Raw genomic sequence first — 14,279 nt, forward strand, 5'->3', positions numbered from 1 at the left:
AGACAGACATCCATACAAATAGACATCATTTCAGCGCTTACCATGCGCCAAGCACTGTTCTAAGCGCAGGAGGAGATACAAGTCATTCAAGCTGGACCCAGTCCTTGCCCCACACGGGGCTCTCCGTCTTAACCCCCATTTTACAGAAGAGGGAACTGAGGCCCAGAGAAGGTTAGAGGCTTGCCCGAGGTCACACGGCTGCTAAGCGGCGGGGCCGGGATTAGAACCCAGGACCTTCTGAGTCGCTGTGCTCTAGCCACTCGGCCACGCTGCTCCTCTACTGGCCCAAGCGATCGGGAGGGTCCGACAGGCACGGAGTTGGCGGACACGTTCCCCGCCCGCGACGAGCTCCCGGTCCGGAGGAGCGGAAAAGGGACGGAATGACGGATCAGTGCGTCGACGGGAAACTCTTGCCGATCGATCCGGACAAAAGCGCTTAGGGGCGGGCCACGGATGCCCAAGCGCTGAGGCGCTCGCTGGGAGGAAACCACTTGGGGAAGAAGAAAACCGAAGCGGACGCGGCCTCGCTGGAAGAGGTGGGAAGTCGGGGTGGCTTTGAAAATGGGGACGGCCGTGGTCCGGCAGTTTGAAGGAAGGGGGATTTCTGGGCAGGAGGGAGAAATCAGAAGGGGGAGAGTCCAGAAAATTATTTTAAAATGCTTAGATTTTATTCTCTCTCAGCCTACCCGCTTCTCATACGCACGCTTTCGATCCAATCGACCGCTTTAAAATCAAATTTCCCTGCTCTTTTTTTCCTAATAGTATTTGTTAAACTCTCACTAAGCTCCTGGCACTGCGCTGAGCGCTGGCGTTGAGCCAAGGTGATCAGGTCGGACACTGTCCCTGTCCCGGGTGGGGTTCTCAGTCCTAATCCCCATTTTACAGATGAGGGAGGCCCAGAGAATAACAACGATGATATCCGTTACGCGTTTTTATGTGCCGGCCACGGTACTGAGCGCTAAGGTGGACACAAGCAAATGGAGTTGGACACGGTCCCCGTCCCACGTAGGGCCCACGGTCTCAATCCCCACTTCCCAGATGAGGAGGCCCAGAGAAACGACTTGCCGAAGGTCACACGACAGATAAGTGGTGGAGCCACGATTACAACCCACGACTCTCTGACCCCCAGGCCCGGGCTCTATCCCCTACACCATGCCGCTTCTCAGTGAAGTCACTTGCCCAAGGTCACACAGCAGACGAGTGGGGATGAGAACCCGGGTCCCCCTGACTCTCGGGCCTCGGGCTCTGATCACTAGGCCGTGCTGCTTCTCAGCTTCTCTTTCCGAAATCACTCTTATTTGAGAAACGCTCTGGGCATGTCATCCCGCTCCTCCAAAACCTCCAGTGGTTGCCCATCCACCGCCGCATCAGGCAAAAACTCCTCCCTCTTGGCTTCCAGGTTCTCCATCCCCTCTCCACCTCCTACCTCGCCTCCCTCCTCCCCTCCTCCGGCCCTGTGCGCACACTCCGCTCCTCTGCCGCCGCTCACCTCCTCCACTGGGCCTCCTTCTCGCCTGCCCCGCCATCCACCCCTGGCCCACCTCCTACCCCTGTCCTGGAATGCCCTCCCTCCGCACATCCCCCGAACTCTCTTCCCTTCTCCACTGAGATCTCACCTCCTCCAGGAGGCCTTCCCAGACTGACCCTCCTTTTCCTCTGCTCCTCCTCGCCATCACCCTGACTTCCCTCCCTCGGCTTGTGTATATGTGTACATATTCATTATTCCGCTTATTTTATTAATGACGTGCATATACATCTATAATCCTATTTATTTTGATGCTACCGACGGCCGTCGACTTGTCTTGTTGTCTGTCTCCCCCTTCCGGACTGTGAGCCCGTTGGAGGCGTCTCTATCTGTTGCCGAATTGTTCTTTCCAAGCGCTAAGTACAGTGTTCCGCACACAGTAAGCGCTCAATAAATATGATTGAAGGAATGAACCAACGGGATACTCTCATTTCGCGGTAATACATGCGAGCCTAGATGTCCAACAGACCAGCCCAAAATAGAAGCCGTGTGGGCTTAGAGGAAAGTGCCCGGGCTTGGGAGTCAGAGGTCGTGGGTTCTAATCCTGGCTCCCCCACTTATCGGCTATGGGACTTTGGGCAAATCACTTACCTCCTCTGGGCTTCAGTGACCTCATCTGGAAAATGGGGATTGAGACTGTGAGCCCCACGTGGAACCACCTGATGACCTATCTCCCCCTGCGCTCAGAAGCAGCGTGGCTCAGTGGAAAGGGCCCGGGCGTGGGAGTCGGAGGTCGCGAGTTCGAATCCCCGCTCTGCCACTTGTCAGCTGTGTGACTGTGGGCGAGTCACTTCACTTCTCTGTGCCTCAGTTACCTCCGCTGTAAAATGGGGATTAACTGTGAGCCTCACGTGGGACGACCTGATTACCTTCTATCTACCCCAGCGCTTAGAACAGTGCTCGGCACATAGTAAGCGCTTAACAGATACCAACATCATTATTGTTATTAGAACAGTGCTTGGCACATACTAAGTGCTTAAGAAATACCATCACCATCATAATAGTTTATTGAAATCCACACTGATCTCCCTACCTCCTTCCATTCAATCTTTCAAGCGTATTTATTGCGAGCTTACTGTGTGCAGAGCACTGTACTAAGCTCTCGGGAGAGTACGACAGAAAGATAAACACACATTCCCTGCCCACAGCGAGCTTACAGTCTAGAGGGGGAGGGGGGGGGGGCGTGAATATAAATATAATTATCTAATCCTAGTCTGAGGCAGCGTGGCCCAGTGGAAAGAGTCCGGGCTTGGGAGTCAGAGGTCATGGGTTCTAAACCCCGCTCCGCCGCCTGCCAGCTGTGTGACTTGGGGCGAGTCACTTAACTTCTCTGTGCCTCAGTTACCTCATCTGTAAAATGGGGATTAAAACTGTGAGCCCCACGTGGGATAACCTGATCACCTTGTATCCCCCCAGTGCTTAGAACGGTGTTTTGCACATGGTTAGCGCTTAAACACCACCATTATTATCTCCGGTCCACACTTCACTCTGCTGCTCAGATCTAGAGCGTCCTTTTGTGCCTGTCTTCCCAGCCCTCAGTATCCCTCAACATTCCTCTCTGCATCACGCTGAAAGCCCTGACTGTTGTCTTTGAGATCTAATTCTCTGGGCCTCAGTTTCCTCACCTGGAAAATGAGGATGGAGACCGTGAGCCCCATGTGGGACAGGGACCGTGTCCAACCTGCCGAGCGCGGCTCTACCCCGGCCCTCTCCACTAATCCTCTCTCCCCTCCCACCAGGCCCCAGCTTGCGCTCTCGTCTCTCTCCACGCCTACTTCTTGTTCACCCTCCTCCTGCCCCAACTCCCTTTCGCTTTACAGATGTCTTCAAAGCCCTTCGAAAATCACATCTCTTCCAAGAGGCCTTCCCCGATTGATCTCTCATCTCCCCTCCCTATTTCCCCTATTAATGCCACACCAATATTTGGGTATTCGTCCCCAACCTCAGCAGTTATACATTCATTTGTTCAATCCTATTTATTGAGCGCCTACTGTGTGCAAAGCACTGTACTGAGCGCTTGGAAGAGCACCATATAACAAATAACAGATTCCCGGCCCACAAGGTACACGTCTTTAACGATCGACTGCTTACCCCCATTCTGACTGGCTACAACGGAGCCAACCTGGAGGTGGAAATCCTAAGCCCGCTTTTACATGTTTTTCAACCGATTCATCGTACTTACTGAGCGCTCGCCGCGTGCGGGGCACTGTACTAGGCGCTTAATATTCCCCGGAAAAGCTGGGACACCATCTTTCTCCGTACGTCTCCGCTTGCCAAAAAGCACAGAGCAATAATTACGATCCTTGCTTCCAACGTGCGGCCTGATTTCTGATTTTATTAGCCATTTTACAGGCTCAATCCAAAAATGCAAAGTATCCCAAAGTTACTTCACCAGGAAATTGTATAATTAATCCCTCCATGACAGTAACTGAGCACTTACTATTTGCAGAGCACTGTACTGGGTGCTTGGGAGAGTCCATGCAACAGAATTAGCAGACACGGTCACTGCCCATAATGAGGATACAATTGTAAACATCTGAGATACTAGGATCAGAGGTGCTTTTTTTTTTTTCAAGATTACTTTGTCCTCTTCTAATGGGTCAGCTCTACTACATTCAAAAACCTTAAGTAAATTAAAATGCCGATTCCAAATCCATGTCCTTCCTCCTTTCTTCCATTTGGGAAACAAAATTATCGTTGGATGTCTATTTTGTCTTATTATACAACCGCTATTATTAAAGACAATGGCAGAGCTCAAGAGGAAAAAAAAAAAGGCCTCTCCTGGTGTGAGATTTACAAAAGTCATTTTTTAAAAACAAAAGATGTTCTGGGCCCTTAGCAACGCTGTATTTAAAGGAAAACTTACATTTCAAATGAAGACTAATTATCTCTTCTAAAAATAATTTAAAACTTTTGGGCTGTTCTCTTGAAGCAAAAAAAAAATCCTACCTTGGTCGTCATCATCTCAAAATATAGGTAGCTCCGCCCATTAAAGACAAATTGTACTGGTCCAACCTCTTAGACCATTAAGAAACACCATATTTTAAAACGTTTAAGGATCTAAAACGCGGGATCTCCTTCATACAAAAGGACGCAGGAAAGCGAGGATCCACAAAACCTAGATGGTTCTTCCGTGACTTTCAACTCAGAGATAGATGCAGAAAAATGGGGTCCTTAACCTCAAGTAGACGAATCTCAAAAAGGCTGCGCAGGAAAGAACTGGGGAGGGAGAATGGAGAGGAGAAAGGGTGTGGGGAATAAGTAATTTTTCCAGAACCGTCAGTACTTGACAGTACAGCTGGAAAAAAAAATCCAAGTAAACATTCCCCCCCCCCCCCAAACACAATCTGATCCTTTTACTTTGGGTCGCCTTTCTGTGCCACTAATCCGGACCACGCCACGTAATGGATCCACAGAAAATATTTCACAAATAAACTTCAAGAGGGAATGTTACCTTTGTGAGGACAAACTGTCTTTTTTGAATACCTTATAAAGGAAGGAAAACATTACCAGGGCAACTTGATAACACTTCTTTGTATACTGAACTCTTCCCACGTTCGTCGCCTTGCTGCAAATAATGTTCATATAAGAGTAATTCAGAGTAATATCTCCAATAAGCCATTTACCCCAAATGCAATGGTTTTCCGCTCCAGTCTTTTGAAAAATAATCTAAGCAGGTTTTGCTATCTAGGCTTGAGAAGAATACAAAAATCCCACCCCATATAAAAAGCAATGTCAACAAGAAAGAAAGGAATCAAGTATGGCTCTCCCTCTTAGATTTTCATTCATTCATTCATTCAATCGTATTTATTGAGCGCTTACGGTGTGCAGAGCACTGTACTAGGCGCTCGGAGCGCACATTTCGGCCATCGTTCTGAGGCAGAGAGGAAAAATGAAATAAATCTATGAAACGGTTTTGCTTTGTCCTCATAAAGGTTTTCTATACAGCAGATTATTAATCAGCTGGTGGTACTTACTGAGCACTTACTAGGTTCACAGCACCGTGCTAAGCTCTTGGGAGAGTACGATACAACAGAATTAGCCCGTCCATAAGCAGCTTACAATCTAGAGGTTAGTGACAAGGAGAATGATTTCCCCAAAATTCTGTCCCCGAAGGACAACTGATATTAACAGTGGTATTTAATGCTCAAAGCCACTTGAAGGCATTATGAAAGGGGAATATGAAGTTTTCCCGAAAGATTAATGAAGAAACTAGTAAAAAAAAAAAAAAACTCGCAACTAAATTTCCATTCTTGTCCTTAAAAAAAAAAAAAAAAAATACCCGGCTCAACACATGAACAGCCCTGCATTTAACACGCAAGCACGAAAGTGTAGCGCAATCAGTTTTCTATTCAATTACGCCTGCTTTCTGTAAATCAATTTAATCCCGGCGTATAAATCAAGCCTCCGAGAAGTCAGGAAAATCAAAAGTAATAACTCCGCTAATTCTTCAGCAAGTGTGAGGCAATTCTCTTTGTACTCTATCTGGAAGCTTTCATTATTTCCACCTGTGCACCATGTAATTTAGTTCGCATTCACTTAATGAGAATGAGGAAATAACGCCTTTAGAATTTTCTCCTATTAGAGGCCGTTTTCATCCTCTAACCAGTCAGTACCGTTTATTGAACCCCGACCGGATACAGAGCAGGGATTCGGCGCTTGGCTGTGTGGGAAATAATACCGTTCCCGTCCTCGACGGCGCTTATCGATGGGATTTATTGATAATGGTTGATAAGGTCATCTGTTTAGCGCTTACCACGTGCCAGGCACTGTGCGGGGGGACGCAAGCTGATCTGGTCGGACGCAGGCCCCGTCCCACGTGGGGCTCACTGTCTTCAACCCCAGTTTACGGATGAGGAAACCGAGGCCCAGGGAAGTGAAGCGACTCGCCCAAGGTCACACAGCAGATAAGTGGAGGAGCCGGGATCAGAACCCATGACCTCCTGACCCCCAGGCCCGGGCTCTAGCCACGAAGCCCTGCTGCCTCTCTACCTCCCTGCGGTCTCAATATTTATCAGTTCTCCACACCCGAGGGAGGAGGCGGGAGGTGGAATTCTGACAAAAGACCCCCAGGTAAGGACGACACGCATTTTGCCGCACGTTAGGCTCCGCCGGGACGGGGCGCGGCATAGCCTAGTGGTCGGAAGGACCTGGGTTCTAATCCTGCCTCTGCCAGCCGCGTGCTACGAGACCTCGGGCAAGGCCCTTCACTTCCCTGTGCCTCAGTTCCCTCCTCTGTAAAACGAAGGTGAAGACCATGAGCCCCGTGTGGGACACGGACGGCGCCCATCCCGATGAGCCTGTATCTACCCCGGTGCTCAGTACAGTGCCCGGCACTTTGGAAGAGCTTAGCAAACAGTATTTAAAAAAAGCACGCGTGGGTTTGATTTTCTGATTACGCATACTGTCCAAGACAGTGCCAGGCACTGTACTAAACGCTTTGGAGAGCACAATAGAACAGAATTGGTAGATATATTAATAATAATAATGTTGGTATTTGTTAAGCGCTTACCCCGCGCAGAGCACCGTTCTAAGCGCTGGGGTAGATACAGGGGAATCAGGTTGTCCCACAGTTAATCCCCCCTTCTCCAGATGAGGTCACTGAGGGAAGTGAAGCGGCTCGCCCACAGTCCCCCAGCTGCCAAGCGGCGGAGCGGGGATTCGAACCCATGACCTCTGACTCCCAAGCCCGGGCTCTTTCCACCGAGCCACGCTGCTCCTCTAGCCCAAAGCAGGCGCTCGATCTACAGGTCCGGTCTAGGAGGGGGAGAAATCCCACGGACCCACGGCCTGGGGAAGCAGCTGCGTCCAACCTGATCGGCCTGTTCCCACGCCGGTGTTTAGCACGGTGCCCGGCGGTCCTATTTCCTGAGCGCTTACTGTGCGCAGGGCACTGAACGAGGCGCTTGGGAGAGCAGAATCGAACAACAAACACGGTCTCTGCCCACGACGAGCTGCCGGTCTACAGGGCGCCTGACAAATACCAGTACGAACGGCCCTGGGCCTCGGTTCCCTCACCTGTCAAACGGGGGTGAGCGTGGGACAGGGACTGTGTTCAACCTGACCGGCTGGCATCTAGCGCAGCCCTCGGGACAGCGCCCGGCACGTAGTAAGCGCTCAACGGATACCGTTCAAAACAAAAAAAGGGATAAAACCCACGGACTGACTGTGCGGACTCCTCACTTCCCTTCGTCGTCACTCTGTCCGGCCCTATCGGCTCGTTCCCGCTCTAGCGCTGGGTCCGGGGCCCGGCGGTGCTGTTTGGTGAGCGCCTACTGCGTGCAGAGGAGCGTACCGAGCGCTTGGGAGGGTGGAGTGCGGCACTGAGCGGCGAGCTCACGGTCCAGCGGCGGCGAGGCAGACGTCGAGGGAGAGAAATGAAATGACGGATACCGAAGAGCGAAGGGAGCGCGTCGGGGCGACGCGGAAGGAAAAGAGGGGCTCGATCTGGGAAGGCCTCCCGGAGGAGGTGAGCTCTCGGGAGGGCTCGGAAGACGGTCAGTTCGGGGGAGGTGAGGAGGGAGGGCGTTCCGGGCCGGAGGCGGGACGGCGGGACGGCAGGGGAGGAGGCCCAGTGAGGAGGCGAGCGGCGGCGGGGGAGCGGAGCGTGCGCCTTAGGGCGCGCGCGGACAGAAGGGAGCTGAGGCAGGAGGGGGCGGGGCGACGGACGGCCCGGAAGCCGAGAGGGAGGGGGTTTCGGCCGACACGGAGGTGGACGGGCGACGACCGGAGGTCTCCGAGGAGCGGGGTGACCCGTCGGGAACGTCCCTGTGGAAAAACGATCCGGGCGGCAGAGCCAAGCCCGGACCGGAGCGGGGAGGGTGGGGAGGATTAAGCTGTCCTAAGCGTTTGGGGGAGTCGAACGGACACCTTCGCCGCCCATCTCCTCCATTCTCTTTATCTCGATGACGTCGGCTTGGGTTTCTTTCAACTTGCGTTTCCGCCGCGTTTCGGACCGGGAGCCGGTCACTGGGCGGGGACCGTCGCTATCCGTTGCCCGACCGTACGTTCCGAGCGCTGAGTCCAGTGCTCTGCACGGAGTAAGCGCTCAATAAACCCGACTGAACGAGCGGACAGGCTGGAGGGGTCGGGAGGGACGCGGGGTCGGTGGGCAAGGGAAGCGGCGTGGCCCGGTGGAAAGAGCCCGGGCTTGGCCGTCAGAGATCATGGGTTCGAATGCCGGCTCTGCCACTTGGCAGCCGTGCGACCGCGGGCGGGTCACTTCACTTCTCCGGGCCTCGGTTACCTCATCCGGAAAACGGGGATGAAGACCGCGAGCCTCCCGTGGGACATCCTGTTTCCCCTGTGTCCACGAGAAGCAGCGTGGCTCAGCGGAAAGAGCTCGGTCTTGGGAGTCAGAGGTCATGGGTTCTGATCCCCCTTCTGCCCCTTGTCAGCTGTGTGACTTTGGGCAAGCCCCTTCACTTCTCTGTGCCCCAGTTACCTCATCTGTAAAATGGGGATGAAAAATGTGAGCCCCACGTGGGACGACACGATCACCTTGTATCCCCCCCGGCGCTTGGAACAGTGCTTTGCACATAGGAAGCGCTTAACAGATACCCCGTTATTATCGAGAAGCAGCGTGGCTCGGCGGAAAGGGCCCGGGCTTCGGAGTCAGACGTCCTGGGTTCGACTCCCGGCTCTGCCGCGTGGCTGCTGTGTGACTGTGGGCCGGTCACTTAACTTCTCTGTGCCTCAGTCACCTCGTCTGTAAAATGGGGATTGACTGTGAGCCTCCCGTGGGACGACCTGATTCCCCTGGATCTACCCCGGCGCTTAGAACGGCGCTCTGCACCTAGGAAGCGCTTAACGGATACCAACATCATTAAAAGCACGGGCTCGGGGGTCCAGGGTACCGGCTCTGCCACTCGGCTGCTGGGTGACCTCGGCCGAGTCACCTGGCTTCTCCGGGCCTCAGTTCCCTCATCTGGAGAATGGAGATCGGGACCGTGAGCCCCACCTGGGACGGGGACTGTGCCCGAGCTTGACTCCCTTACGCCGACCCCAGGGCTCAGAACAGGGCTTGGCGTATAGTAAGCGCTTAAATACCCTGATCGTCATCAGAGTAGGGAAGTAGGGTAGTCACTTAACTTCTCCGTGCCTCGGTCGCCTCATCTGGAAAATGGGGATCAAGACCGTGAGCCTCGCGTGGGACCACCCGATTCGCCTGTATCTCCCCCAGCGCTCAGAACGGTGCCCTGCACGAGAGTAAGAATTAGAATAACGACGAGGCTATTTGTAAAGCGCTTAGTATGGGCCAAACACCGTTCTAAGCGCCGGGGGAGATGCGGCTCGGCTCAGCCGAGAGAGCCCGGGCTTGGGAGTCAGAGGTCGTGAGTTCGAATCCCGGCTCTGCCACTCGTCAGCTGGGTGACTGTGGGCGAGTCACTTCACTTCTCTGGGCCTCAGTGACCTCGTCTGTAAAATGGGGATTAACCGCGAGCCTCACGCGGGACAACCCCATTACCCTGTATCTACCCCGGCGCTTGGAACGGTGCTCGGCACACAGTAAGCGCTTAACAAATACCAACGTTATTGCTATTATCGTCATTGCAGGGTGATCAGGTTGTCCCGCGTGGGGCTCACAGTTTTAATCCATCCCCATTTTCCAGATGCGGGAACGGAGGCCCAGAGAAGTGAAGAGACTCGCCCACGGTCACCCGGCTGACAAGTGGCAGAGCAGGGATTCGAACCCATGACCCCCGACTCCCAAGCCCGGGCTCTTTCCACTGAGCCACGGAGCTTTCACGTACATATCTTGAAATCCCAAATTACACAAATCACCGACTCTAAGCAACGTCCGCGTCCCCCTTTAAACTATAAACTCGGCGTGGGCAGGGAACGGGTCTGTTTACTGCTCGACCGCCCTCCCCCAAGCGCCCAGTACAGTGCCCTGCACCGGGTGAGCGCTCCGTAAATACGTCCGGCCGACTCTCCCCCGGCATTTAGCGTTCCTTCATTCGTTCAGCCGTACTTATCGGGCGCCCGCTCTGTGCGGGGCACCGTACCGGGCGTCGGGAAAGGACAATTGGGCAACGGGTGGAGACCGGGGTCTAGAAGGGGGAGACGGGCAGCAGATCGAAACAGATAGGCATCGATATCATCAAGACTGATCAACAGAATCACAGAACTAGACACCTCATTAATAAAATAAAGAGAATAATAAACAATACGCACAAATACAGACAAGCGCCGTGGGGAGGGGGAAGAGCAGAGGGAGGGAGGAGGGGAATGGGGAGGGCTCAGGCTGGGAGGGCCTCAGTGCTCGGCACGTACCACGTAGTAAGCGCTCCAGAAGTAAGACCGACTCTCCCAAGCGCTTAGAACAGCGCTCCGCACGGAGCACGGAGCAGGCGCTCCGTAAATGGCGTGGATCGAGTGATTTGGGCGGCGAAAGGGGAGAGGGGTCAGCACAGGTCTGACTCCTCGGGGACCCTGCTCGTCCCCCGCCAGGGCGGTTCCGACTCTGTCGTGTCATTCATCCGACCGTGTTTACTGAGCGCTTACGCGGCGCACGGCACCGTACTAAGCGCTCGGGACGGTCCCCGGGACGGACGCGTTCCCGGCCCACACCGGGCTTACGGTCTAGATGGTCCATCCTGAACCTGCCTCGGGCGACACCCGCCCCCGGGTACATCGGTCAGACGACTGTACCTATTGAGCGCTTTGGCTTAGTGGGTAGAGCACGGGCCTGGGAGTCACGAGGACCTGGGTTCTAATCCGACCCCCGCCGCAGGTTGGCTTTGGGACTCGGGGCAGGTCCCTTCGCTTCCCTGTGCCTCGGTGAGCGCATCTGTAAAATGGGGATTGAGAGCGGGAGCACCACGGGGGACGTGGATGGTGTCCAACCTGATCGAGGCTAATAATAACGTTGGCATTTAAGCCCTTATTCCGTGCAAAGCACTGTCCTCAGCCCTGGTGAGGATACGAGGTGATCAGGTTGTCCCACAGGGGTTCATCCCCATTTTACAGGCGAGGGAACCGAGGCCCAGAGAAGCGAAGTGACTCGCCCAAAGTCACACGGCTGACGAGTGGCGGAGCGGGGATCTGAACCCGTGACCTCCGACTCCCCGGCCCGTGCTCTTTCCACTGAGCCACGACGCTTCTCCGGCATCACGCCCGGTGCTTCGCGGATAGCAAACACTTAACAGGCGCCATACTGACTACTGCGTGCAGAGCACTGTACTGAGCGCTTGGGAGAGTCCAAAACGACAATAAACAGACACTCTCCCCGCCCACAAAGAGCTGAGGGTCTAGAGGCTCCATCCTGAACCCGCTTTGGGGCGCCCAGAGTCAGTCGGTTGTAGCGACTGAGCGCTTACTGTGTGCAGAGCACTGTACTGAGCGCTTTGGAGCGTTCAATACAACAATAAACAGACACATTCCCCGCCCACAACGAGTGACAGTCTAGAGGCTCCCTCCTGAATCTGCTTTGGGGAGTCTCAAGTCAGTCAAGCTGTCAGTTGCATTGACTGGGCGCTTACTGTGTGTAGAGGACTGTACTGAGCGATTGGGAGAGTCCAAGACAACAATAAACAGACCCATTCCCTGCCCACAACGAGTGACAGTCTAGAGGCTCCAACCTGAACCTGATTTGGGGAGCCAAAAGTTAGTCAACTGTATAAACTGAGCGGCTACCGTGTGCAGAGCACTGTACTGAGCACTTAGGGAGTCCAAAACAAAACTATGCACACACATTCTCCGCTCACAACGAGCTGACGGTCCCGAGGCTCCATCCTGAGCCTGCTTTGGGGAGCCCAAATTCGGGCAGTTGTACTGACTGAGCGCTTACAGCGTGCAGAGCACTGTACTGAGCACTTGGGAGAGTCCAAACAACAATATACACATGCCCTGCCCACAAAGAGCTGACGGTCTAGATAGTCCAACCCGAACCTGCTTCGGGGAGCCCAAAGTCAGTCAACTGTGTAAAATGAGCGGCTACTGTGTGCAGAGCACTGTACTGAACGCTTGGGAGAGTCCAAACAATATACATATTCCCTGCCCACAACGAGCTGACGGTCCCGAGTCAGCTTTGGGGAGCCCAGAGTCAGTCAAGTGTATCAATTGGGCGCTTACTGCGTGCAGAACACTGTACTGAGCGCCGGGGAGGGTCCAATACAACCATAAACACATTCCCCGCCCACAACTAAGCTTGTTGGGGGGGGGCTGGGGGGGCCAGAAATCAGTGCAAATTTCTGGGAGGGGACGCAGACATGAATGCAAATTGCAGGGGGGCGTCTACTCACCGGCTGGGACCAGTTTGGACGCCCCCGGCCTGCTCCTTCCGCCTCCCCGGGGGGCCGCTCCATGGTGGCGGCCACGGGGCTGCCGGCGCCACGCTCTGCGCATGCGCCGCGCTCCCCCCCCCGCCCCCTCCCCGGCGCGCGTTGCTAGGGACGCCCCGCCGCTTGGCGCGCGCTCCCCAGGCCCCGCCCCCTCGACGCGCCTGCGCGCCCCGCCCCGCTCTACACTGCGCTTGCGCCCGCCCCGCCCGGCCCTGCACGGCGCTTGCGCGCGGCTCCCCCCCGCCCGGCCTCGGCCACCCGCGCATGCGCTCTAGCTTCGCGGGCGGGAAAAGGTCATTCATTCATTCATTCCTTCAGCTCATGGGCCCTGTTCTTCATTCAGTCATAATGCATTGGGCGCAGAGCGCTGGACTAAGCGCTTGGAAAGCAACAGAGAGAGACAATCCCCGCTCCACACGGGCTCCCAGTCTAGAAGGGGGGAGGCAGACGGCAAAACAACACAAGTAGCCATCAGTAGCATCAAAATAATAATAATGTTGGTATTTGTTAAGCGCTTACTATGTGCAGGGCACTGTTCTAAGCGCTGGGGGAGATACAGGGTCACCAGGCTGTCCCACGTGGGGCTCCCAGTCTTCTTCCCCATTTCACAGATGAGGGAACTGAGGCCCAGAGAAGTGAAGTGACTTGCCCAGTCACCCAGCGGACAAGGGGCGGAGCGGGGATTCGAACCCATGACCTCTGACCCCCCAGCCCGGGCTCCTGCCACTGAGCCGACAACCACAGATAAAGACACATCATTAATAAAATAAATAATATATACGAATATACACAACTGCTGTGGGGAGGGGAAGGGGGTAGAGCACTCGTCTGCTGTGTGACCTTGGGCGAGCCACCTCCCTTCTCTGGGCCTCGGTTCCCTCATCTGTAAAATGGGGATGAAGACTGGGAGCCCCACGCGGGACAACGTGATGACCTTGGGCCTACCCAGCGCTTAGAACAGCGTTCGGCACCTAGCGCTTAACAAATGCCGTCGTCGTCGTCATGATTTCAATTGCAATAGAGTTGGCAGGCGGGATCCCTGCCCACAGCGAGCTCACGTTCTCGAGGAGGAGGCGGACGTTAAAATATATTAAAAATAGGGGAACCGTGACAGTAACGAAACCTTTCTCGTCGGGGTCAACACCAGTTGGGCCTTTAGGGATTCCCAGTTATCGTTAATGTCTCCTCAGTCGTCTGAGCCGGATGCGTGGCCCAGCGGCTACAGCCCGGGCCTGGGGGTCAGAAGGACCTGGGTTCTAATCCCGGCTCTGCCAGTTGTCCGCCGTGTGACCTTTTCGTGGTATTTGTTAAGCGCTTGCCGTGTACCAGTCGCTGTGCTAAGCGCTGGGGTAGACCCAAGGTTGTCACCTTGGACCAAGTCCCTGTCCCACATGACCTCCGCCGTCTTCATCTCCATTGTACAGAGGAAGCAGAGAGAAGTGAAGTGACTCGGCCAAGGTCACGCCGCA

The 14,279-nt window shown here is 54.6% G+C and overlaps 1 protein-coding gene across 4 annotated transcripts in view; it reads right to left on the bottom strand.

Moving 5' to 3' along the window:
* The window catches only part of ALMS1 (ALMS1 centrosome and basal body associated protein), a 122,772-nt gene extending 109,909 nt beyond the window's left edge, over positions 1-12,863 (bottom strand). For 3 of the 4 annotated variants that reach the window (XM_029083292.2, XM_029083288.2, XM_029083287.2), the window contains exon 1: positions 12,772-12,861. In XM_029083292.2, the coding sequence (XP_028939125.1) occupies positions 12,772-12,834 (63 nt within the window). In that variant the 5' untranslated portion in view covers positions 12,835-12,861. Of the gene's footprint in view, positions 1-12,771 lie in introns of all 4 variants that reach the window. The other variant, XM_029083293.1, reaches the window with a different exon arrangement.
* Between the last annotated feature and the right edge of the window lie 1,416 nt (positions 12,864-14,279).

Source organism: Ornithorhynchus anatinus, chromosome 18 (assembly GCF_004115215.2).
Source record: "Ornithorhynchus anatinus isolate Pmale09 chromosome 18, mOrnAna1.pri.v4, whole genome shotgun sequence".
Taxonomy (NCBI): Eukaryota; Metazoa; Chordata; class Mammalia; order Monotremata; family Ornithorhynchidae; genus Ornithorhynchus; species Ornithorhynchus anatinus.